General features: G+C 42.1%; 1 protein-coding gene across 4 annotated transcripts in view; it reads right to left on the bottom strand.

Annotated features, from left to right (window-relative positions):
- fgf12a (fibroblast growth factor 12a) overlaps positions 1–27,298 on the bottom strand; it is a 58,914-nt gene that overhangs the window by 17,716 nt on the left and 13,900 nt on the right. For 2 of the 4 annotated variants that reach the window (XM_074689306.1, XM_074689305.1), the window contains exons 2-3: positions 15,673–15,783; positions 6,488–6,591 (exon numbers count right to left, since the gene is read on the bottom strand). In XM_074689306.1, the coding sequence (XP_074545407.1) occupies positions 6,488–6,591; positions 15,673–15,783 (215 nt within the window). Of the gene's footprint in view, positions 1–6,487; positions 6,592–15,672; positions 15,784–19,964; positions 20,013–21,302; positions 22,464–27,298 lie in introns of those variants that run through there. The other 2 variants (XM_074689302.1, XM_074689303.1) reach the window with 2 other exon arrangements.

The raw sequence follows: 27,298 nt of genomic DNA on the forward strand, positions 1-27,298 counted from the left end.
TACCAAATATTGGCTGTTAAATACATCTCACATTCAATTTTAAGATGTCAGCCAAAGCTTTTAGTGAGGGGATTTTAACTGCTTCTGTCTCGCCTGATAAACTGTAGATACACTACTAACATCTGTAGTCATATCTGGGCATTACCTCTAAGTATCCACTGATCTGTTTAAGATGTAAAGCACTCAACATTTCTTTCTGACTTCCTTGAAGTTTTTGACTCAACTCAACAACAAAAAATTCTTCAAACCACTTTGGTTCTTTGGGCAGTGAAAGATGAAGACAAGGCAGTCGGGGAACAGAGAGACCACTCACACAAGCTCTTTGTCATTTGTCACCAGAACAAAATCTGACGCTCTCCCTGACCTTCCACATCAACCCTCCCTCACTCATCCCTCCAGGGCCTTCAGTGAAGGTTTTACTGCCACACATTACTTTTTCTGTGACATAAATGAGGAGCAGTAAAATTAGTGGCAGACTGAAAGAGAGAGTCAGAACAGTTCAGAGGGTGCTGTGAATGTGTGACCCCACAGACCCCGGGACCGGATGGTTAAAGGATAGATTAGGGCTCCCTGGACAATAGGCCGGCTCTCTGATAAAAGTCTTAGTGGAACAATTTTTAATTGACTTTTTTTTGCTGCAAATTTAAAAAAAGGCCTAATTTGATTTGAAGCGACACAGGGACAGGTACTGAATTAGGTACTTTCATAGGTACTGTCTGAATTTTGTCTGTGGTAAAGAAAACTGATTCACATAAAAACAATGGTTACTTGTTAGTAAACACAGCATTAAGTTGGGCTCCTCCTCCTCCTTGGCTCAGTGCCAGCAGCAGCACACACCCACTTCCTCGGACCATGACTACGTGAACACATTCACTGGCCCATCAACCACCTGTAGCATCACGTTTCTAGGCAAGAGACTCTAGACCCGTGCACCTGACCTGGCAAGCTAGCACAAGCTGATCACTGAGTTATTTGACAAATACTTGCTCATTAGAAAGCCAACTCGCTTTGCTCTTCCTCCTGTGCTGCTCTCCACAGTAACCAAAGCAGGTGAAGTCAAGCCAGGCATCTTCCTCATTGAAGAAGAAGCTTTATCTGTTTGGCGTTTTGTTTCACTTTGATTGTGTTTTTCTTTCTTCGTGCTAAGTCCACTATCATAGCCATTCAGGATAGCTTCTTTCACTGGCTAATCAACATGTAAAGTCACTTTCATACTGGACACGCTGAGATTCTCTGATGTAACCAGGCTTACTCTCCGCCCAGAAATGACCCAATAGAACCAAAACATCAACGTACAGGCTGAGGACGGGGTTTGAGGAAGACGCAGACACTGATACACACAAGACCCAGAAGTGGTGATTGAACATTCTTGTAAAAGTTTCTTGTAAAGGTTGGCATTTTAATTTTTTAGGAAAATCCTGCAGAATTGAAAAACTTTGAGATTTAATTATTAAAAACAAATCAATAAACACACACAAAAGTACTGGAAATTGGTACTGTTGAGTAGGGATACCGATTGCCAGGTGCCATGCATAGCGTTTCAAATGAGAAAGGTGCCCATCCCTAAAGTTTCATCTTTTCTGTGTCCTTATTTTGCTCGGGACACAACTTACAAAGAGCTGGTGCCGAGGACTGCAGCAGGAGAGACAAAGACTTGCCAAGTATCACTGGAGGTTGAATTTAATATGGTGGCAGGTAGAGATGGAGGGAGCACTTAAAACAGAGATAAATAACTAACAGATGTGTATAGATTTATACTGATAAACTGAGGAAAGATGCACAGATGGATGGAAAGATGATTTAAAAGATGAACACATAGGAAAATAAAGAGACAGAGCTCCTGATAAAGTGAACAGTGGTTACTGCTGTGCTGTAAACTAGGTCATATTGAGAAGTGTTATAAATAATGGAACAGAGCTCTTCATTGTGGATGCTCAACCCCCACACACTTCATCACTAAACACTCCACACAAGCATTATCTCCTGCTCACCCATGGCTACATTAGCTCCACTTAACTGATCAACAGTAACCGTAAACTGTCCGGTAAAAGAAAAGCTAGGCACCTGACACCCAGATGAATAACCAAAGAGAAAGTTGCACAACTTCTCAGAAGCAACTCAAGTGTAAAGAAGATAAAGCCTGTCGCACATCCTCACTAACAAGACAGCTGCAAAGACCGAGGGAGAGAAAAAGAGCAGTAGAGCTTTAGAGAAGTGGGAGGATATCCCTCTGTAATTATCTCCCAGGAGGGGGGCTGAGAGAGATAGAAAGAGAACCAGAGAGTCGGGCATCTCTGCTCTTAGATATAAAGATGACAAAACAAGACAACAAAAACGAGCAGGGGGACATTTTATAGCTAGGAGAGGAAACATGATGTAGTAGAGACCCTAAAGAAAGAAAGAGGAGAGAATAAGAGGAGGAGGTGGTTAAAAATGTGTTGATAATAATAAAAGTAAATGTGAGTAAGTAAGAAGAAATGAAACTGAAGGACTTATTTTACGGCTGTGATGGCACCAGGAGAGTTCTCATAAAAGTGTGAATACGGAAATGTTCCCCCCCCTTAGAGTCCTCTGGAAACACTCCTGCAGTTCTCCCTCCGTCGATCACATTCATAATCTCTGTTGGTAAATAATGGAAATTAGAGGCAGAAGCAGAGGCTCTGTGTGCTTTCATCCAGTGGTTTGCATGTTAATTTAGCCTCTTTATGAGCACTCAGAGGCTCTCCAAGGCTCATAAGCCTCTGTGTGATCCAGCTTACCACCCTGCGTTCTGCTTACCAATGCATGCTAATTTCCCATGCTCCACATCTGAGAGGCCGGACCTCCTCCGTACGTCCAGAGACCGCATTCACTCTCCTTCTTGTTAAAATGCCTCAGCTTCTGACAAACAACCACTTGATGTGATACAAGGGTCAGAAATGGACTCCTCATCCCATAAAGCTGATGGTTAAACGAGTCTGAATCACTTCTCGTTAACGATAATTATTTCGTCTGACGCAGATGGTGATTTCATCCAGGGTGGGCGGTTGTAGGGGTCATACTGAATCCCCAACTTTGAATCAATTTCATAAATTAAAAGAATGCTGTCTGGGCACGGTTTAACTTTAATTAGATGTAGATATGTGGGTGGAGGGTTATTATAAGCCTTATAGTAGAGCTGTGAGTTGAGCGCTTCTTTATGAGCATTAAGTTATGAATGAATCAGTCTACCTGGCTGAGTCATAACTGCCTGCGCACTTATCACACGTCCCTCTCTGAACCTGCGAGCCCTCATGAATCTGTCCAGGCACCAAGTTGTGCTCAAGTTGTACAAGAGGCAGCTTGTTCTTTCTGCCTTTTTAAAAACCCCAACATTTATCTAAGCTGCTTCAGTGTATTCAAGTGCAATCTGGCATGAGTAAGGATTTCCTCAAACTACAAATTAAAAATGCAAAAATCTAAAAGCGCTTCAACAAAGTATCATTTAATGTTTTAAGGATCATACATTTTTCCTTTTTTCCACATAAAAAATACAGATTATATAAGATATACAAATCTTTAGCAACAGTTAAAGAATCAGACTGATAAACAAGCAGAACAGTGATATTATCATTCAAGTTCTTGTACAGTTCTCTTACATAACCAAATCTGTACCTCAATACAAACACAAGTTTGGTTGCTTATTACAAAGAAAACAGTCATTAGTACCAGTATCAGATGCACTTGTTATTCATGCAGCTTTTCAAGTTGAATATTAAAGCTTCATTATTCAAAGATGCTTTGAGGAGGATCTGTTTTAATTGCACTGCCTCGCCACCTTCTGGCCTGGGGTCTTACACACACTGTCGTAAATTACTTTTTTGCATGGAGATCAGATCAAAACAAATTTTCTTTGTTCAGGACAACTTTTTATTGGGTACAATGGTTTGAAACGTGACATCAAGCAAACGTTGTAGTAGCCAGCTATATGTAGCACTATCGGCAGCCTGGTGCTCCGAGGTATCTGTAGGCTAACAAAACAACAAGTAAACACTGTCTGTTGTTAGTAGTTTAGTACCTGTTTGTATTTAGCACAGCTGGTAGTCTGGTGCTCTAACACATGTCTGTAATGTGTAACGTTAGTAAATCCTGGTTAGCTTTGTCCTGTCAGTCATCTACCAAGCAGAGCTAACATTACCTCACTCTTCATTTTATTAATAGACTCTCAAGTTTGAACAGACCACTGCAGAATAACTGCTGACTGTGGGTTGGAATGGACATTAGCACTAACACTTCAGCTCCTGTGTTAGCCTTAAGCTCGGGCTGTACCCGTTTAGCTTTCTTCTGCTCCAGGCTCCAGAAGTTAAGCTCTCAGAAATTGTTTCCAGCAGAGAAAAACACAGATGTCTCTTCTCACTTCTGAACTTTGTCAGTCGGCGTGGTGTTGTCATGGAGAGTTGAATCAGTAAATCAGTCCAGTCCTGCTCAACCCGATCAGAAAGTAGCATTTTGAAATAACCCGTGTTGGCGCTGGTTATCTCACTTTTAAGTGTGGATTACCATCAGGCATATATCTAGAAGGGAGACTTTTTCAAGATCACTTTCAAACTCCTCACAGCCCCTTTTAACACAACTGCAAATAAATTTGCTAGATTTTGAGCTAAGGTTGGAAAATTTGAGTATTTTTGTTGAAAATATCTCAGTAATAAATTCCTGTCATATATTTTTAGAATAAAAAAATGTTAAATTCACCCTCAATAAATTAAAAACTTGGTGAAAAAACATCTCTGGGTATTGTAGTTCAGTAAACATGGCCTATCACTACAAGTGAAATGAGTAAGATGATTGTTTTTTGTCTCTTCAGTTTTTCGTTTCCTTTATAATATAAAGCTGTAAAGTATTTGCTCGTATTGACAGCCGACAAAAGCATCTTGTAAAGAAGTTCTGTTTATTGAGTGGGAGGAGCTTAAAATAGCAGAAAGTCTGTCACTGGGTGAAGACTTTTGGCCCCGAGTGCAGGATGACTCATCAACATTTCTTTACAGTCTCCTGGGAAATCAAGATACCTTAAATGTCTAGGAAAGGTCAAAACCTCTGTTTTTGTGTTAAAGTAAAACTTTATAACCCTTTTTCCATTATCTTGAGAAAATATATCTTTTTTTCTGATTGGTTTTAAGATTGGCAGATGTAGTTTTCTCTTAACAAGTACAATTCTCTTCTCCTTCTGCATATAAATTTGCTTTTTAAAACAATAGCTGCCTCTTTTCATTACTGTTTTATTTGTTTTTGACAGCTGATTTTTGTCCTCTGGCGTGTCTGTCGAGCAGTAAAGTGCTTCCCTTATCAATAAATGTTAGATGTAATATGACAGACTCTCGCTTCACCGTGTCCTTCACAGATTTTATGAGTATTTTGAGAAAGAAAAAAGTTTAACAGGCAGTTTGTGAGTTCCGGCTCCTGGCAGACATTCATCAAAGCTGTTTTCTTTTGAGACTGACCTCACAGAATCCCTCAGCAGAGGTTTGTGGTTTCTACAGCCAATTATACACCATCTTCTTCCTTTAACACTTTCATGAACTGGATCAGGAAGCATGCGAGTGGAGGTTACATAACCATGCCAACAAGGGTCCATGTCTTTATATCTTTGCCCTCACCCTGTTTCCCTCTCTCTCACACACACACACACACACACACACACACTCACTTTCTCTCCTCTGCATCTCCTTTCCACTACCGTGCAGAAGCATATCTGCATCCTCAATGCAACAGCTACGACTCCATGTTTTCTCCGGCTGACATCTGTGACTGTGTCCACCCCCATCCGTGCACCTTCCACCCACACCAGCCTATACTTCTCATATCTTAACACTGCAAATAAAACATCCAGGCAACACAATATTTACTCCCCCACTGAGTCTTCACAAGATCTTTTATGAAACTCGAAGGAGTACTTCTGCTAATGTGGTGAATTTATCCCACTTTTACCAGGCAGAGCAAATCATTTACAATCATAAAAATGAATACTTTTAATTCCTCTAGAAATATTCACACCAGGAACAAATGAAGGCTTTAACAGCTCAGGTTGCCTTCGTATAAATGTGGTCTCTCGTATTTTTGCAGAGCACTATCCAGACTACATCACAGAGCAAACACTGAATGAAGAAACAACATCCAAATCAAAAGACGATGAAATTCACTGGAGTTTCTCTTTATGGCTGCTACATAAAGAGCCTGGGTTAGTAGCCCATAAAATAAGAAGCAATTTTAAAAAGGGCTGAGAACTGAACTTGATGTCAAATTAAATGTAAAACATGCACAATACTGCTTCAACAACAAAGAGGGGGTGAATAAATGCTGCACGGCAACACAAAGGCACATCTGAAGAGCTCTCGAATAGAGCCGAGATGAAAGGGTTTAAAGGGCTGAGTCTTTGCTGCAGCGGGATATTAAAGCAGAAAACAAACAGCACAAAACACAACACATGTAAATGAGCAAACGCCAAGGAGTGCAGAACTTAACGGGGGCTTACCGAGCTGTAGAGCATGCCTTCGCCATTCATGGCAATGTAGAAGCCACTCTTCACTCCCTGGATGGCCACCACTCTCAGACCCACAGGAATAAGATTAAACAGGGCTGCCGAGACAGAGAGGGGGAGAGAGTCAGATGGATACAAAGAGACAGAGACAAAAGAGAGACATCAGACAGAAAAGACAAAACAGGACAATGGAGTATTCACTTAACTCGTGTAGACGCGACAGCTTCTGATCCCTGCTCTGTTGCTATCTGTCAGCAGTAAAGTGAACTGCACAGGACACGGACAATGGGAACACTGCTGCACCCAAGTGTGATGGATAAGCTTTACTGTTTTACCTGAAAACAGAAACTTTCTGCTGGAAGATAGCTGAGTCGAACAAAAAAAGTGGCAGAGCATCCAGGGATGCAGGAGCGATGTTGCTCTGTGTGACAGCATCATTTATAGTTTGTTCGAATTCAAGATTCTAACAACTTTATTCATCCCCCAACGGCAATCCAGTTTGGGAGCATGTCCACTGAACAACAAAGGAAACTGGAAAAAGCTGTCAAACGCAGCATTCAGGCATGGCAGTAACAGCAGATGTGTTGCTGAGGGGCTCAAAAATATTCACAACACAACTCAAAAATAAATCTTAAGGACATCTTATCAAATACAAGTTAATCAGAGAACAGCTAAATTCAAATTAGCAAAGGGAAGTGAAGAGGTGGAATATATCACTTTCCAGAGCATGTGTCATTTGCTAATGTCAAAGATTACATTACTTGTAACTCAGTTTTCAACACAAAAGCTCTGATGTGTGCAACCATCATTCATAGTTTTGGTAAACTGACTAACATTTGATGTAACCTTGCAACATTATTTCTGCTAATTAAAATGTTTATGACAGAACCAGGGATGCACGATCTTGTTTTTTGTTTTTCGCCAATATTTGATATGCTAATATTTAACAACTCATTTATCCAATTTTTCCGATACCAATATTTTTCCTGCGCACATAATTGCAGAGATCATCCACTTTCTTCTGTATTGGAAGTAGCATATTGTATTATAGTGCATACTCTTGTAGCATTTGCTATGTAATATTAATTTCTTGCGCAAAATAAAAAATATATACTTGAAACTGTATATTTATTTATGACAATTGCTTTCAAACTAAAAAATTGAAAAAATAAATGAATCCTACTTCAAAGCTGGATGATGCTCTTCCTGAGAAAATCACAACACTACCCACAACGTTGGCAAATTTGGCCAATTTCATAATTGATAGTCAGTGATCTTAACCTCTGTTCACAGGAAACATATGAGAAGTGCAACTATACAGCAATTAAACCCAAATTCCATAAGATGGTTTATTTTGGTTAATGTGCCTAAAGTAGTCAGATACACGTACCTTACAGCCTGCTGCTTAAATTAAAGTTTTACTTAAAATAGGAGCTAATCATGGGACTGATAAATCTAAACTGTGCAAAAAATATCTGCAGCTTCTGCCCTTTGTTTCATCGGTTTATTATATTGGCCGATTATTTTCTATTTTTAAGCCAATATCAGCTGATACCGATAGTGTGCTGATAATATTGTGCATTCATAGACAGAACCATTAAAGAAAATGTTTTAATCACATTTGCATGTTGTCTTTCGTGGGCCATGTGGAAATAAAAAGTAACTAGAGGATCAATTCTGGACCTCAGTCTTTCAGAGATCGGAAGGTAGTCCTTACTTTAGCGTTTCCACCAAGTAGTCTGGTTTGGTTCAGTACAGTTTGGCACAGTTTGGTACAGTTAAGCCTGATCCCGTTTGTGTTTCTACAGCAAACTGTGCCACAGCCGTTAAACAATAGCTTGGCGCTGTAGCAGCACGACACAGTTTACCCCGCTAATAAATCTTTGATACAAAGTGAAATCAAGCTTTGTTTCAGAGAAGTCTGAGTGCCACCAGGAGAAATGCAGCCAATGTCAGGGTAAGTGACGATTCTTTCAACCAGTCAACAGTCTGCAGTGTTGTAGCTCCACCTTCTGACGTCAGATCAGTTCAGTCTGGCACCCATACGAAAGGGTTTCAAAAAAGTGGGACGGCTTGTCTCAGTTATTTGGGGATCTGTCCTGGGATAAGCCAGTGAAAACGCCTCAAAATGTGTGCCGTACCAAGACGAACCGAGCCGGTCTGCTTGGTGGAAACGCGGTTATACTCTTCTCAAGCATGCAAGCTGAATGTAACAGATGCTGTTGTTTTAATTCAGAAGGCTAAGTGGTAATCATACCCCATGAAATCACATGATGTTTAACTCGATTTTGTACATGAAAGCTCTTATATGAACAACATAAGTGTCATTGACGATAGAAATATTTTGACTGTTGTATAGTTCCTTTCTGATATTAAAAAAAATTGTGACAGAATCACAGAAGGAGAAATATTGCTCATAATTAAGTGTTGCCTTTTGCACCCCTTCTGGCAATAAAAGGTAACTGCAAGATCATTTTGACCTCCAACAAATACTGAAAGAGAGTCTTTGATAAATGTTTAGTGTTTTTTTGGTCTTTTGAATGTCAAAGATGAAGGAAAAATATAGATGTATTACAAGCAAAAAGCCCCACAGCTGACATCTTTTCCTTAACTTTATGAGATGTTTGTGATAAGGGAACTTACAACCTTTTAACACTCACATGCATCCAGGACCCCTGGTTACACTGAGAGAATGTGATCATAGATACCAGATGAGACATTGCTTTTTCAGCTTAAAAAATAAGGCCACTGAGATGGTTTGGGCATTTGACACCAAGCTAGCAATGAAGAAGAAACTGTTTGAATTAATATTTCTGGACACTCAGAAGTTTCTTACATCATCTCTCTCCATTTGAGGCCTGTCCATATTAAAACAGTAACATGAGCAGTAATAAAACAGCCCTGACAGAAGTCTCTCATGTCAAATACCCAAGACTGTTGTAATTTTATGTTCATGTCCAACCCCATCAATCAGGGCACTTAGCCAACTGAGCTAATTGGTTTCCAGTGCAGCAGATGTCTAATGAAGCAAAGCAAGAGTTCAACTAAGAAACAGAACATCTCCCATTGGATGCTCCTGCATCCAGCTAAACCAGATTTGTGTTACCATCATGTAACAAACAAATCAGAATTTAAATTACCTTTCTTATCCAATCACCTTGTTGCTGATAAAAGCAGTTTCAAACTGCCACTTCTTGTTATTATATCGATGTACCTCTTCTCCAAATAATATTTATACATCATCTTTCCTTCAAAACTGATTTTCACCCCTTCAGGGGAAAATATTTCTGTGCAGCTTGTGGCAAAATCCCAGAAGAAAGATGTGAAAATCACATCAGATTTAAGTGTGTCAAATTGTCTGAGTTTGAAATGTGTTTTAGTTTTGGCAAAAGTGTGGAGCTGGGTAGAACCGAAGGTGTTTGAAAATGGAAAACTTAATTTGTTACTGGCTTAGAATTGTCATCCTAACGTTATCAAACTAATCTAAAATGAAAATATCTGAAGCAGCTGCACTTGTTTTCAGATGTTTGAACAATCATCCAGGAGCGTTATCTGCTCTGGAAACAAGGAGTCTAATTTCATTCACCTTTCTGCCTCTGGAAAGAATTACTGTTATCTCTGCGGGCATGCTCTATTGAATCTGAGGACTGAACTGTGACTTTCATGGGCCTTGGTTTGATGAGGGTGCGAGGACATGCTCGACGTGTCGCGGGCTCCCTGTATTGTCGAGATGATTGTTCTGCAAGTGGCGATGGGGACCATCAGATAAAGCTGGCAGGCACGCAAGGAGACGTGCCAACATGGGTCTGTCCTCCGAGCAGATTCAATTTCGCTCAATAAATATCGACGGGCTGCTTTCGCCTGCCAATGGCTTCACTCTGCCCTCAGGCCAGCGGTTCGGGTGACACACACCAGCAGTTAGACATACCCTTGAGTGCTTGATGTTTGCGGTATAAAAGGCAGGATGTCAGTCCATTAGCACTTTGAATTTTGTTTTCATTGGCTCCTTGGTCCCCTGGTTTTCATCACCTCTCAGTTTGTCATTCTCAGTCATGACTCTCCTTCCCTCATGTGTGTTCCCTTGGTCTTATTTCCATTTGCCTTTCATGACTCCTGCCGCTGCTGCCTTTTTCGCTCTGATGGTTTGCACTGTCTCTCAGAGGCACAGTGGTTCATGTATCACCAAACTCAGGAGACTCCTATCCCTGAGCACATCTACCTTCTAAAACACATTATTGCTTTCTTCTCAACAGCCAGGGCTGAAATTAGGGCCCTGAAAAGACAGGAAAATAAACTGTGTTTTAGCTACAGTCCCCTTGAGGCCGGGCTTTTATAAGGTTGTACTATCTACACATGAAATCAAACATGTCTTTCACAAACTGCTCTAATTTTACTGACTCAAGGTTGATTAGTGACTGAAATAAGAGGTGACAAGTGACATTCAGGAGGGACATCTGGCCTTACATCAAAGTAAAACAGATATACTAACCAATGAGCTGCATTCTGACAGAAGCTAGTATTAGCATTTAGCAACTGACGAGCTAATAAGCTAGGAACTACTTTGTTCCAACTGACACATTGAAAAATGACACTCTGAGTGTGTTAAAAGACAGAAGACACATGGAGTCTTGTGTCTTGTATCTTTTAACCACAAACTTTAATAAATGGACGCAGTCTGTGACATCACCTGTCTGTTTCTGAAAGAGAGTTCTGAAGCAAATCAGCTGGGGCGGCCATACTGGCAATGATCAGGCTTTGAGTCTATACCAACAACTATAGGGCGCCCATCAACCACCTGAGCTAAGCTTTGCCTCTTACGAGACAAACTAGGGACAAACTTAACTGCAGAGTTAGATTTAAAAAAATCAGTGTGCGCCGTTAGCGAAATTAGCGATTCAGACCAAAGCTGTTTTTAGAGCCAGGCTAATGTGTTCTTTAATTCCTTCCTCAGTGTCTCATATTTTAAGACTGGAGTTTGCTTCTTGCTTTCAACACACCACTTGCGTTTAAATTTTACCATTGTAACAGCAATGCTTGCTGGGAAGTGAAAAAGTAGTCAATGGTAGCTGATTGGTTATCAAGTATGCTCTTTACTTCTCTTCTCCATTCTCAACAAAGTATTTGGTAATCTCTCAGCCATTGTCAGATGTAAGCAAATGCCAGAATGTAGCCATTTTACTGTAGTGTAAGAATTAGCTAGTAATACTATAAAATCTGAAGTTCTGAGTGTTTTAGGAATGCAAGGAATCATTTCAATTGGCAGGAAATTTATGTCTAGCATCAGCACCAAGCTAGCATTAGTGTTAGTGGGGGGGGGGTGTCTCATAATCTTGGTCTAACCATTGACACATGCTGATAGTTGTCTAGGGTCACTACACAACCGCGACAGCAGAGAGCGGCAGCTTTTTGTGAAGTCTGAGACCTGACCTGAAGTCAGACAACTGAGGCAGAGTTATGAGTTATGATGCTTATTTTATGAGAATGGGGGTCAACGCAGCAGAGGTGTAAACAACTGTCAGGCGGACAAAAAATATGAAGTTACGGAGTGTAATGTCCAAAGATTGTGAATCGCGCAAGACTGTCTTATTGTGGCACTCTAAGCAGTCATTCCCAAGAGATTGACAGGAGTGTGTATGAGAAGGCATGCCTATTACAAACTACATTTGAAACACGGAGCTTAGTGACTGTATTTAGAGACAAAAATAAAAGCAGTCTTTCTTATTTCAATGATTGTCTCAGAATTTCAATTAATAAAATAGTTACAAAGTAAATTTTAGTTATCATTCGTTTTCTGAAGATTGGTCTTGGAATCAGGAAGGTTGTCTTATAATTGGGGTCGTCCTATATTCAGGTCAATACGGTATTAGCTATATAAGGTAGCTAACTGGTTATTAAATGCTGTTTTACCTTGAAATACGATGAAATGTCAGATGAAAGCAAATAACTCCTCAGTCTTGTGGCTTTAAGGAAAATACAGCTGACTGTGTTACTGTGATCTCAAAACAAATTTTGACGATGCTAAACTTTTAATGCACTATTTCAGTTCAATGCGCCACCTTGCTGCATGGAGGGACATCTCAGGAAATTCTCAGGACTAGACGTGTCTCAAAGGTCTATAACAGTTTCTAATGATAAAGTTCTCTGAATCTCTGAGGACATGTATCCTTAAGTTGAAACATGTAACACAGTTGAAAAGTATCTTTGTTCGTACCTGGCCCTCAGCTTCACTTTTACCAAAATCTGGCCTCTCACTCTCAAAAGATTTGGAAGGCATGTCGTGGTGTCACTTTAGAAAAGTGGCTTGTAGTTGTCAGTTTAATGTTGCGCTGTGAAGATGAAGTTAGGTGTTTTTCATGGAAAATATTCCAGTTTTAAAGGCAAAGGACCAAAATGGCATCCTACCGTTCTATACAGCTGTATTTACAGTCTGCAGCCCATGCTCTTCATGTGCTTGCAGAAATATTAAAAACTGTCACAAGCTTTAATCTAATGACCAGCTAAATGTACAGCTTTACTATTTGCAGCTCCAGCACTTGATGGATCCTATAATTACAGCTGAACCAACCGCTGTTAGAGAGCCTGATGACTATTCTGAAGGCGATTCCTCTCCTCCTAATAACCTCAATCCTATCTCACACCAGGAAAAACCAGAGCAGCTGGGCTTGTTGGAGGGGGAGATAAGAGATTTCCAGGGATCATCTATCGTCAAAGGGCCAGACAAAATGGGTTCAAACATGCCAATAAAGGAAAAATCCCTGAAACTGCAAGTCTTTCACGCACAGCAGCAGTCATCTACAAGCAAATCCTGCAGGTCGTCTGATGCAAGTGCATTTCATGTGAGGGCCTTTTGCACAGCGGGAGATAAATCCTTAGAGATGAACTTCAGATGCTAAAGGTGAGCTTCAAAATCTTAGTTTTCTAAAAGTCTGTTTTCACATATGCAGTGTTAAATACTGTCTCCATTATAGTCAAAAATTACTTTCCTGGTCTTAAACTAATAGAAAAAAAATCTTGCTGCACCCCATAAATCAACCAGGAGCACTGGAGACAGATGGAGTGTGAGCACCTGATACTGCAGGTTTCTCATAACCAGGCGTGGAGCGTCAGTGTGTGTGCAGGTAATTACTACAGGCAATCATCTGATGACAATCAAATTAATAACTGCTCAGATCTGAACATGGGTGTTAATCAACTGAATGCTGTTCACAGCCCTCGCAGTTAGTTTAGCCAGTCAGCCAAGCGTTTCCTTGAAGCGCTATCAGATTGGCTCCTATTACATCTCATAATTAACCGACGGTTTTTGGGTCATATGAGTTTCACTGTTTGCAGGCCTGTGGTGTTATTAAAGCCCCTTCATGTTGTGTGTATTTCAGTTGAGTTTTCATCTCAGCGCTTGTCAGTCAGTGAAGAAATATAGAAAATAATAAGAGATAGACTGAAATGCACTCCAGGTTCAGGTCACACCTAATATGCAGGTGGCATCACACTCCTCAGCGGCGTCCGTTCCACTGACTCTCTAAAAAATAAATTACTGTATTCCTTCTGCCGCTGCTGAGGGTGCTGCAGGTCAGAAGGTGGTGCAGTTCAAGGGTGGGGGTAATCTATTATTCTAATAATCCAGCCAGCAAATCAATAGTTCAGTGCCAGAGCTGAATACAAAGTGCTCTACATCCATTTCTTTCTTTTTTAATCACTCTCTCTTCGTCTTTCACTCCGTCTGTCTTCATCCTTCTTCGTCAAACCCTTCCGATTCCTCTCGCTCTGCATCTCCCGCTCCCCTTTCTTTCTCCTTCCCTGTCTTCCTCCGGACTGTCTCCGAGCTTGAGGCTCCTCGTACAGAGAATTATTCATTGGGTACAAACGGAGAAGGTGGTATTTTTAGTTTCCTGCGGCTGAATTATTCACCGCATCCCTCCATCCTGGGGCCAGTGGGACTGCTTAACAAGAGGATTACAGAGAGGTGGGGAAACCCTCACATTCAACAAAAAACCTCATCAGCCAAACCCCTCAGAAACACAATGGAGGCTCCGAGGAACAGCAACGTTTCGGAGGTACACAGAGGAAAATGCATAACGTGAATGCTGCATTTGATTACTTTCCTGCCTTTTGTGCAGTGATCGTTTTTGTTTTCGGGGCCTTTCTTTTACGCTTTCAGCACTTTTCTCTGAACATCCTTCTCTTCATGAAATGTAGGAATGTCCAGTGACAGTTCTTTTACACTGCATAACTTCTCCGCTCCAGCAGCTTTGGCTCTGACTCCTTTTGAGATTGGCAGGAAGTTTTAGAGAAGAAAGGTCATGATTGGTTTCCTGTCTGGCTCCGCTCCAGGCTGGCTGCGTCGTCATTATCACTTTGGCGAATGCTCTACACTGATATATATCTCTTCTTAGATACTTCACTTTGTGGAGGGAACTGTTCTAAAAGCCTATAACTTTTAATATCCAAGACACGCTACAGATTCCCTCCCTCTCTGTTCCTGTATGACTGAAGAGGTGTGTTCCCTTTAGGAGGAAATACCCTGGAGACTATTTACCCAGTGGAAGTCCACTAAGGAAAGTCGATCAGTGGTGAAATATTGCGGTGAGGTGTCTCAGGGAGGAGTCTTTGTGACAGGGAGTGAAGCTGTGAGGCTACGGTTGTTGTGCTGTGATAATCACATGCTCCAGAGCTGAATCAATCAAAACAATGTGGCGTTTACAATCATGCAGTGTACACACAGAAATGTTTTACTCAGAGACACCGGAGCAAGGGTTGGAATTAATTCCACTCAAGGGTTGAAATTTTAGTCGAAGATGCTCCATAAATATTCAGTCTACTTACAGTGAAAGGTACACTTTATGAAGACTGGATGGGAATTTATAAAGCATCTGAGTGGATTTGGACACATTTATGTCTCCTGCTTACATAACCAGCTGCAGAAAAGAGGGCACCCTGCTTTGTGGAATTTGGTGAACAGTTGCCTTTAAAACAGTAGGTTTTTCTTTCCGCTTCAATAATCCAATTCAACGAGGGCATCTTGAACTAATTTTGGAGTGCTTGTGGCTGGCATCAGTTATGTAAGAATTAAAAATGATAAAGCCCAGCATATAAAAATGTGGTAATAGATTACATAACCGACTGACTCATTGCCATTAAATCATTAATGCTGGAAGCAGGAGCTTCCATAGTGCTCCACTCACTGTTGTCGCTGTTCTCGTCCTTGCTGCCGTCAATGGTTCCATCCGGCTGCATCTGCAGGTAGAAGCCCTGCTGGCTGAACAGTCGTGTCACGATGCCTTTCAGCTGCGGCTCTGGAACACACACAAGCATTCACACCAGACACACACACATGCACGCGCCCGCACACACACGCATACAAGGCCGTCGGCCAAACCACAGCCCCATCCCCAACAAGAATATGTCAGAGGGATATTCTCACAACTATGACAGAAACACACAAGAGTTAACACCTCTGCCTTCAGCGAAGTGTTCTCACACTCACAGCTGAAATGTTCAACAAACAAATGTCTCACAAACATAGACGTACGGTGTTAATTAGCAGGAAAAAAAAAATAAAGACAACGTAGCTGTGGAGGATAGAGGGAACCAGCAGAACAAGAGGTTTAACCATTTCCTTTCTTCATTTAAAAACATTTAGCTGCATGTCATGTTTAAAATACATTAAATACTTTTTATTATGAATATTGCATGAATTGAATTAAAAATTCAATGAATTTATGAAGCTCATCTCTACATCTTTCACACCAAATTATAAATAATCTTTTATTTCTCAGTCTTTTTGTTCTCGTGGCTCAGTCCAGCCTCCGCAGCTGTCTGCTCACAAAATAACTTAAAGCACTTCAGTCATTTCTTTACCTTCTGGCAGTCAGTGAATATTAATACCACTATGATGGACAGTTAGTAATGAGTCATCTCAGACATATTCTCAACTACAGCAAAGAGCTGTTTGACTATAAGGCCTGTACAAGAAGATCAACATGACAGAAAATCAATGAGTGCTTCTCCCTTCTCCAGCGGCTTAACGTGTCTACAACGATGACTGATTCTGATCTGGTTTTAAAATCATTTTGCAAAGTGCACCGACATGGTTTCTTTGGTATGAAGCAACTGTGCATTTTCAGATGTTCTGTGTTACTTCTTAAGCAAGAGGTTGCTGATTTTTTTAAGGCAACAGGTTCATCCCGACATAGACCCCAAAGTGCAAATGACTCTATTGATTAAGCTATGAAAACTTAAAATTTGTAAGTTCAATTTACTCAAATGTCTGAGTTTTCAGTTTTGAAACTTCTTATTTCTGAGTAGATTTAACTTTGTTACTGTTTAAGTAAGCACATCCTAAAATCATTAGTTTGTGACTGTGTTTTGTAACCGTGAGTGAGGAGGGGATGCAGTAGTTATGAGAACCTGCTGTACTTCTAGACGTGCAGCAATGGAAAAGGTTGTCTGGGCTCCATATGACACAGACTGCTTGTCTGCGCATCACAGCATGGACCAGCGTCTGTGCTCCTTGTGTCATAGATTGGCTGTCTATGCTCTATGTAGTGTGGACTGACTGTACACGTCAAAAATAAATAGATATATCTATTTACATTTTCAAAATAGGACTGAATATTAATAGTATAGTCCAATAGTATAGTTAATAGTAATAGTAATAGTCCAGCCAATAATTTCATGTACTAAAATATTAACCATTGGGCACACTGCAAAATTAATAGCCATGGAGCACAGACCACCAGTCAGTGCCATGGAGCATAGACCACCAGTCAGTGCCATGGAGCACAGACCACCAGTCAGTGCCATGGAGCACAGACCACCAGTCAGTGCCATGGAGCACAGACCACCAGTCAGTGCCATGGAGCACAGACAACCTGTGCCTTCTGAAGAATAATACTTCAATGTACATCAAGGTCTCCTATCTACTGCCTCCCCCTCACTAACAGTTACTAAAGTTGTGAAATTACAGCTGATATTTGTTCTGACAACGTTTGTAACCATGAGTGAGGAGGGAACACTGTGGATATGAGACCCAGCTGTATTAAAAATGTTATTTTATTTAGTGGTTCAGATCTACTTCAAATTTTTTTATTATTACATTTACTTAACTTATAAGGTGAATTTATTGATATCACATTGTTCAGTTTTGACTAAGGTCAGCTTTTTATGTTTTACAGTGATTTGCAACATTTTTTAACATTACTTCATATTTTGATTTGTAACAAATAAGCATCAGGCTTAATTGACTAAAGACATTCAGTATAATGATTTTTCATAATAATTGAAACTACTTACAATGTTGAGTTAAATTTGCTTAAGTTTCATATTTCATTGCTTAGTTTTTTCAAGGTAACCGTGTACAAGCATTTTCCAAGTTAATTTAACTTATCCAGGTTTACAGTGTAAAAATCCTTGAGATTTTTCCATACCGTGAAGAAAACAGCCCTAAACTTTCCTGAGATTTTTTCCAATGCCATAACCCTGAACCGACCTGCAGCTCTGAGGCTGTGACATTTGGCGCCCGGCCAGTGTGCTGCTCAGAGCGCTCAACACTTCAGGGGGAGCAGGTGGAAACACGGATTAGCTTGGGGCAAAGAAAGCCTCGCAGCCTCGGGCAATGCCAGGAAAAATAAAAGTGTAAAAAAAAAAACTGTTTAAGGGAAAAATGAATGTTTTTCTCCAAAAAATCACAACAGTTTTACTCTGTTTACAAGCAGTAGCAAGTGTTGGGAAAAGCTGGAAACGTCAGACGTTTTTGATCCAGGAAACTACTCCTGAGTGAGCATAAAAGAAGAAGGTATGGATACATAACTGAAACAGTTTCTCTGATGTTGAGGTTGAAGCACAGTGGAGCTCTAAAGCTTAGCAGAGATGTGTTTCTCTTGCACTGGTAGAGATTTTGAGACAAGCTCCGCTGAAATGAGACAGCAGCGAAGATGCTGGGTGTAACTAATCCTTTGTTTATTCTGCTTGACAAAGGAAACAAATTATGCGTCTTGTCACTGTTGAATTGACGTTCAGTTTCATTTTGTGTGTCTAAACAAACACTTACTAGCTGAAAGGGCGCGCTTTCAACATGAATGGATTGAAGAAGCAGGAGTGCGCCTGATTTTCCTCCAAGGTCATAACAAAACTCAGTCAGGCTCATAAAACCCCAAATGATTTAGCAGAAGGAAATATTTTCAGACTCAGTTTCTGGGTGAAACAAAGAAAGATTGAGTTTTAGCCAGATCTGTCTTCGACAGCACCAGCTGATGATAGATCCTTTACCACCGCTGTATTTACCGGTGTGTAGGCTCCATTTGTTTTAGCACAGAAGACAAGTGTGTGGGAAAGAATGTTCTAGAAAGAGTAAAGCGAGGACAGTGACCCCCAGCTAGAGAGAGTTCACCTCAACTGTACATCACCCTGACCAGCAGTCCCCCAACAACTCACCTACCCCCTGGGGTGGAGCCATCAAATCCTGGGACAGGCCCCTCCATCATCCATTACAGGCAGCGTGAGGAGAATGTGTGTGTTTATGTGTGTGTGTGTGTGTGTGTGTGTGTGTGTGTGTGTGTGTGGGTACTTATGCGTATGTGAAAGCACATGGGAGTGTACACATCCGTAAATCACATGTGATAACTACACTTCCATAAATTAAGGCCTCAACACGGACCCAAGCAGCTGCTGACGGCTCATCAGTTCCAATCATTTAACAAAGAGTGTAGTCTATGTTGTGTGTGTTGCGTGTGTGTGTGTTTGTGTATCTTTGCAGGTCTGGATTTCAGAGTTCACACCATGCGTCTGTGTGTGAAAAATGTCCCTCAGTGGCAACTTACAGCAGATCATCCTGTTGTGTGCGTGCACGGGCCATTAAAACGGCAATAAATTAACTTCATACCAATACAAGAGGACAAAAACATTTAGGGAACGTCGACAAATGGCGTCATGACCGTGAAATGGTGAATGATCGCCTGTTCTGATAAAGTGTTTGACAGGAGGAAACACATCATACCACCCGTGTACGGCACAGTAGAAAAACCTCTACACAGACGAACTTGACACATATTTACAGACACAGAACAAGGAGCGAGGATAAAAGACTTGATCCGACATCAGACAAAGAAGAGAATGAGGCAGAGACAAAATGAGAGGAGGCCGAGCCAAAGACGAGGAGAGGAGAGAGAGAGAAGGAGAAGGAGAGACACGAGGAGCAACAAACGACGTGGCTTCAGCTACAGGTACCAAAGTAAGCTGGAAAAATCCACGAAAAGCCACACAGAGGAAGGAGAGATGAGGAAGGAACAAAAAGAGAAGGAGTCAGCGAGGGAGAGGGGTTTGTCGGCTGTCAGACAGGTGTTAAAGCCCCACGCCCCTACCTCCCTCCCCTCCCCTTCCCTCCCTCCCTGGCCGAGGGGGAAGTCGACATGGGCGCGAGATGGGGGTGGAGACGAGGAAAAACACAGCACACACGGATGGAGGCTGAGCTACTGACCTAGCCTGCAGCCCTTATGGGACACCTGTGGAGGTTTCGAGGGTGCATCTTACGAAGTGGGGGGGATAGAAGGAAAAACAACAAGTCTTTTAAACAGGCAGAATGCAACACGTCTCCAGCGTCATCGGCTGTTTATATGCAGATATAAGGCAAGGCATCAGTGGACATGTAAGGGTGATCGACTGGAGGAAACAGCATCTCTGGTCTGTCTGTCTGTCTGTCTGTGTGATCTGAAGGTGTTACCTACCTGCACACTGTCTGCGAGCCTGACGGCTTGTTGGCTGTCTGCTTATGTTTCTAATCAGGCGTTTAGTGAAGCTGAGCTCGTGTCAAATGAGGCTGCACGACAACAGGGATTTAATTCAGTTTGTCTGGCTGTCTGGGTGATTGTCTGTCTCCCTTGTCCTCCCTTTTTTTTTCCTTCCTGCCTTAAAAATTGCTGTCTGCCTCTTTCCTCATCATTCCCTCTGCAGAACCCTGAGAGGACCTGACTGTCAGTCATTGCTCGACTGATTTTCTGGTTTCAGAGAGGGCCGGCTTGTTATCTGTGCACCATGCAGGACGGACCCGGGGGAATAAAAAAAGGAGGGGAAGGAAGCTCTACCTCAGAGTGGAGTATAGGCAGGCACGGAGCCTGTGTCTATCAATACAGCCAGAGTAGCTCTTAATCACTACAGCTAGACCTCCCTTCACTGCAGTAAAGCTCCCCTCTCTGCAATAAACATTTAACCATTAAAACATTTAATCTGAAAAGAGCCTTGGTGCACTGCGGAGCGACTTATCTCCCCTCATGTACACTCTAATCTGCAGGAATATTGAATTAGACATTTTGAAGCAGTCTTTTTTTTTGAGTGTGTTCAAGTTGTGTGTGTGTGTCAGAGGGAAGAGGGAAGGGAGGAGGGAAGGGGGGTAAATTTAAGCGTGCAAAATCAAAGGCTGACATACACTGAATGGTTGCTGGAGCAAAACCTGCACAAGCTGTGGCATCTGTTTTGCTCCAGGGTGATTGATTATTCTGATTAGAGCAGAATCTCAATAGCCTGAGGAGGAACGTCACAGCCTACAGATCGTCTCCTGGACATGGAGGCAGCACTGTTTGGGTCTAAAAGGGAGGGTTGTGTCGTGCAGTGGATCGACAGACAACAAGAGGACCTGATGGAACAGGTGGATCTTTTCACGACGCGGAGAAAAATCTACCTTCTCCGGCTCCTGACTGCAGTATAATGCCTCTGCTGCTCCAAAGAGGGGCGGGGTGACGGGTGGGGGGGCTGGTTGGGGAGAACCGCTTCCATACGCACACACAATACACATCTGTGAGAATAAATCTACATGACTAACCTGGTCGCCGCCGAACCGGTCTTTTCTTGCCGCTGCAGAAACGGACTTTGCTGAAGACCCCCAAGAAATGCCTCTCGCACAGAGAGCGGGGGTCTTTGCTGGGGCTGGGGCGACGTTTCGAAGTCGAGACCCGGTCGCTGTTCGACTCCCTCGCCTGGCGTTTCTGCCGGATCAGGGAGCTGGCGATCGCGGCCATGTCTCCCCGAACCGAGTCCTAAAAAAAACCCGAGACTCTGTTTTCGGCAGAGGCGGGATGTTGGTGCAGCTTTCTTGGCGCAAAAATAAAAAAAAAGGGCGAGAGTTGATTTTGTGTGTTGGTCCACGAGTTTTTTTTCCTTTTCAACCAAATGTCATCCTGATCAGAAAATCCTCCGAGTTCCGAGCATCATTACGCTTCAGGCTGCATCCTCCTGCAGGGACAGGAGCGTGAAATTCGGCTGCTGGGAGTTGGGTTTTTTCGGTGGCACTCAGGGCTTCGAATCAACAGCCTCAGATCTCATGAGAAACATTCATCTATGGGCTACAGGCCACAGGGGCCGACATATGAGCCGTGCATACATGCAACAGTGTCGATAAGTTGATGCAGCTGCGTGGCATCGGACATCTTCAGGTATTCCAGGTGAACAGTGCCGCGTCTGGCCAGCACGACTTCGTAATCCTCATCTGCACACCAGCCCTGTCCTCAGGCTTCCCGGTGCCGTTCAATTATTCGCATCCACCTAAATCCATCCACAAGTCGATCGTGCGTGGCCGGAGAATGGATCCTAACTTTTCCAGCCGCCTGGTGATTTACTCCATGCGCAAAGATGAATGAAAAAGGATCCGCTGCTGGTCCAGTGAGCTCAGATAGGCGAGCCCAGTCTGTGGTTCCGTCGATGATGGCACCGGAAAAAACGGAATCCACAGCAGCAGCAGCAGCAGCAGCAGAGGCTACTCTGCAAAGGATGCTGCAGAGATGTAATTCAAGCCTGCAGGGAGGGATTCTCGTCTGAAAAAAAAGCAACAATTAGTTGTGGCGAACGCACGCCGGAGTGCTTTTCGTTGTAGCGCACAAATAATAAAGGAGCTTTACGCGATATTCCCAGCGCGTCCCGGATGGACGACGTCGGTGTGTTTCACCGCCGGCAGGGAGAGTGGACGGTCGCGGTCCATAGCCCATTCTCTCTCTTTTCCTCCCCCTCTCCCTCTCTCCTCCTCTCTCGCTCACCCCCTCTCTCCCTCCTCAAGTCTTTAACGCAATCATACGTGATTGAGGTTCGTATTAGGAATTCTCGGGGGGCTGTACGGGGAAAGACAGGTGATCTCCAGGGGGGAGGATGCGGATGTAAATCAACATGAAAAAGGGAAAGGGGTGCATGCTGGGTGTTTTCCCGGGCGTGGAGTTTGAAGTCCTTTGGGATAATCCAAAATGAGACGACTGATCTCACAAATGTGTCTTAGAATTACAATTAAAGTCCGAATTTACCAGTTTTCAAATAGGGCACGTCTGCAAAGAAAGCATAAATAAGAGAAATCCTAATCAGCTTATGCAGCATCCTTATCCTCATAGCTTATTCTAACTCCAAGCATTATATTCCCCAAAAACCCCGAGGCCACGCATGCCATAAAGAACATATTAAATCTGGCTAAAGGGATTACCTGCAACAGGTTTCAGCACACACAGAGCAAGCCCCAAACACCAAAGGCACACAGGAGACCCAGGATGACACAACAGGAGGGGAAAAATGGGATTTAGGGCTTATGGAAATGAAATGGACCCGGATGGCACAGAAAACATTACAGATGTCATCCCCATAGCACAATTAGCTCTCGTTCAAAACCATGAGGAAGACTGCAGGCAAACCCTGCAATTTAACATGATTGATGCATATGAGCATTGGTCTAAGATCTTTCTAATCAAAAGCAAACCAAATCTGCAAACTATAAAATATATCTTCATTATAGAGCTGAAGGAGTGGATATAATTTATATATATATATTTATATAAAAAATACAAATCAGTGCAAAGTACCCCATGTGTGCACTATCATCCGTCTGAGTGCATGTAAGCATGCCACTGGTTTCAAGTTTATTATTGCATGGGCTGTAGATGCACACACACACACATATGCCACACGTTACAAACACACACATACTGTGGGAGGAAGAACACGTGAGCATTCAGCAGCACAGCAAACCTTTCTCTCCCCTGAGATGAAACAGCATGAAACATTTACAGGCTTTTTTCCAGGACTGGGTTTGACATCCCCTCTAACCTGACCAAACCAAACCGAACTAGGACAGGAATACAGAGAAAGAGAGAGAGCTGCTGTTCCTCCATGATAAAACATTCTGATACAATGAGTGCTGAACGTGAAGAGGTGGGATCCTGGTGAGCGCTTGGAGTGTTTTAACACGGTTGTTAAGAGAGTGAGTGAAAGAGAAAGAGATGTGGAGGACAGGACAGCTGAGATACTCCCCCAAAGAAAGAAGAGAGAGGAGAGAGTAGAGCAATGGAAAGGCTAGGAAATAAAACATCCAAGCCGTGAATCTCGCTCTGTGCTCTTATCGAGCTGCTAGTGAGTGGTCGGGATGAATATTTCACTGAACCATAAAGAAACATCAATAACAACTATGATATGATATTAATCATTTCCGAGGATAAGCAGGAGTGTGATAACCGTTTCTCAGAAAATAAAGAGCTGCTGGTGAAATTCCCAGAAATTGAGGGGGGAACTCTGTGATGTGGAGTGCTTCAGAGACATAGGACAAATAAATCTTTGTCAGGAAAGATAAAGTATTCCCTAATGAGGATCTGCTCAGCGTCAGCCCCTCTACCAGAGACAACTGATGTTCACCTCACTCCTGCAGAGATACAGCAGTAAAACACTGCTGCTATGAAACAGAAAGCAGATTATATAATGCAATCACTGGGATTGTGTGTTTTAATTATTTGTCTCTTTAAAAGATTTGCAAGCTCAGGTTTCAGTGAGAGTATCTACCAAAGTCATCCCTGTGTACAGTATAAAACACTGAGCACAGCAAAAGAGTCTGTTTGAATGTGTCCGTCTGTGCAGTGTAGAGCTGAAACGATTCCTCGAATGATTCGAGGTAGTCGATTACAAAAAATACTCAAGTAATTTTCTCCACCTCGAGGAATCGTTTAATTTAAAAAAAATATCAAAGAGTGGTATTTCAAATAGAGCTGAGGCCATATTAAGAGAGTTATCAGACCTCTCAAGCTACCTCTTATACAGAATAGCAACTAGCAACAAATCTAGCTTCTTTTCTGGAGTTTGGAGACGAATGGGTCATTCTACGAAACGGGTGCCATTTGGGTCCGCAACATTTGATGAGATGTACAAGGCACAAAAAATGTGTCAAAGTGTGTTTACAGATTTTGGAGCTACCAAAGCAAGTGCTCTTATTGACATGCTGTAACTGAAAATTCTATTTCTTAAAGAGAAAAATTTTCATTCGAAAAATAACTGCTCTTTAACTAAACAAAAATGTATTTTATCCGATTACTCGATTACTCGATTAATCGATTAATCGATTAATCCATGGGATTTTCAGTAGAATACTCGAATACTAAAATATTTGACAGCTGCAGCTCTGGTGCAGTGTCTTCATTTATTGTGAGAAACAGTGAACACAGTGCAGCATATGAGCTGAAAACCTCCTGAACACTGAGGGACACGAACAACAGCCTCCCTCCGGGCCTCTTCAGGTGCAAACACAACCTCAGTCTTTTCTTTACACCTGCTGCCACCTTGTGGAGAAGGGGGAGCCACACATGCTCAGGGTGACTACAGAGGAGGTTTTTTCTCTCTCTCTGGAGTTTGTCACTTTAACGTGTCCTTGAGATACCTCTCAGATCGGGTGACTCACAATAGCTGGAGCTAGTTTTCACGGTGTAATGTCTGCTAAACTGAGTTGCCAGGTCTGCAGGAGTCAAAGAGGAGAGACGCACGCAGATGAGAGCACTCCAGCAGAGCTCTATGGCCACTTAACAATACAAATCACATCCTAATGATTGCTTCTTGTCAGTGTGGTACATAAATAATATAAATGAGAACACAAAGCCGAGAAGAGCAGAAACAAAGTGACTCATGTTGGTAAAGAGCTGCGGGTCATTCTGAAATAAACCCAGAAGAGGTTCTTGAAGGCTTTCTGCCAATCATCTGAAACACTTCCTCACCTCTGACATGAAGCTCTGAGCTGAGAAAACATTTAAAATCTCCTGAGGCAAAAGCAAGATTTCTGCATTTAGCATCAAAAATAGTGTAGATCATATTACGAATCATTTCAGGACTCATCTTATCCTTTTAAAATAAGCAACCACATCACATCACCAGAGACACAAAATATTGACACAATAACAACTGACTGCTAAATATGACAAATGTAGTTAGTCATTAAAACACATCATGCTTGACAAGTATGACAAAGGTTTCACACTAGGTAACATGACAGCATTCACTCACTGACGTCTTAATTGTGAACAAAAATGAAAAAAAAAGAAAACTGACTGATAATTAAGAACTTTCAATGGCAAGAAATATCGGCACTTTCAACTCTTACTGTACTTTTTCCACCCACCATACAAGCATCCTGCTTTGGCATCATCCAAAATACTGTATTTAACTTTTATACAACAAAAGCCAGGTGCTAACTCGATGCTACAAAGAGAAGCAGGTGCAAACATTTAAGCATGCTCAGAACCATCTTTCACTGAGACCCCTTGGGAGGTAGATTTGGCAAAGAGCCCGAGCTTGGAGAGCAAACTGCTCTCCCTGCTTTACATGATATTGTGTTGAACAACGTCCCCAATGGCAGTGAGATGGAGTCACTGTGAGCTGAGGCTTTCACCCTTTAAGAGTGATTCATCTTTACATATGTGGTCAATTATTTAAAACTGCTGACATGAGTTTCGATGTGAGTAAGCAGTGGCTGTTAAAACAACCATGAAGAAAGTAAAGTCAGGAAAAAAACTCATTTTAAAGAAGTTTGAGTTTAGGTGGACAGCAGAGACACCCAGAAACTTCTCTTAAAGAGTTGTAATCTAACAGCAGTTTTGGAAATTGGAATAAAACTTCTTTCAAAGTTTTTACAACAAACATACCAGTTTATCACTTTTACTTTCTGTATTTATGTCAACATCTATGAGCTGACTCATAAAGTCCTGATTGAGGTCATAAGGTTCATGTAACAGCGAGCACAGATGCTGGATAAGGACTGGTAGAGCCTTATATCAGAGTCCTACAGGTCCCAGTGTGCATGCTGCTTTTGGTCCAACCCCCTCAGAGGAATCAACTGTGCTTAATGGAGTTTCTAATTGTCTGGCCTGAATTTGAGAGCTGCTCCTCCTGCTCAAACTACAGGAGAGCCGACGTACAGCAAGTGATGGAGGGGGCAGAGTCAGGAGAAGGTGTTGCATTTGGCTCCGATACCAACAGTTATTTATTTGCACAGGAAATGTTAGCAGCTCTTTTTTTTTTGTAAACAGCTTTGGAAACAGAGCTGTGTTATGAGCAGACGACGGCAGCAATGCAGTGAAATGCTGAGACATGACTGGAGGACATGGCAGGCGTCTTACGCTGCTTGCCAAACACTGCTGTGTGTGTGTGTGTGTGTGTGTGTGTGTGTGTGTCAGTGAGACATCAGTGTCTCTCTGTGTAACAAGTCAAAAAGTCATCACAAAACAAAAGTATACTCTGAATGGTAAACACAAGTGCTGTGCAGCCTTACTCCTACAGTAGGCCAAGTTTTCAATGTGGATTAAAGTGGCTGAAGCCAAAGGGGACTCCATGAGTCTGGTTATACATCTGAGGGAGACTCCAAAATAAGAAGTTTGATCTCAAAGCAGAACTTAGGGAGGAAGTTGAAACGTCCACAAAGAGGGAGATTTTTACTTCATCATGGGCCTTTACTTTTGTTGAATTAATCTGTCATTAATTTGCTCTGATTTCAATCAGTGTGAACATGAAAACTTTTGGAGCACTTCCACTGTGGCG

This window comes from Halichoeres trimaculatus, unplaced genomic scaffold, assembly GCF_033239565.1.
Source record: "Halichoeres trimaculatus isolate MK-OKI-2021-1 unplaced genomic scaffold, fHalTri1.1 fHalTri1_scaffold_15, whole genome shotgun sequence".
Classification (NCBI taxonomy): domain Eukaryota; kingdom Metazoa; phylum Chordata; class Actinopteri; order Labriformes; family Labridae; genus Halichoeres; species Halichoeres trimaculatus.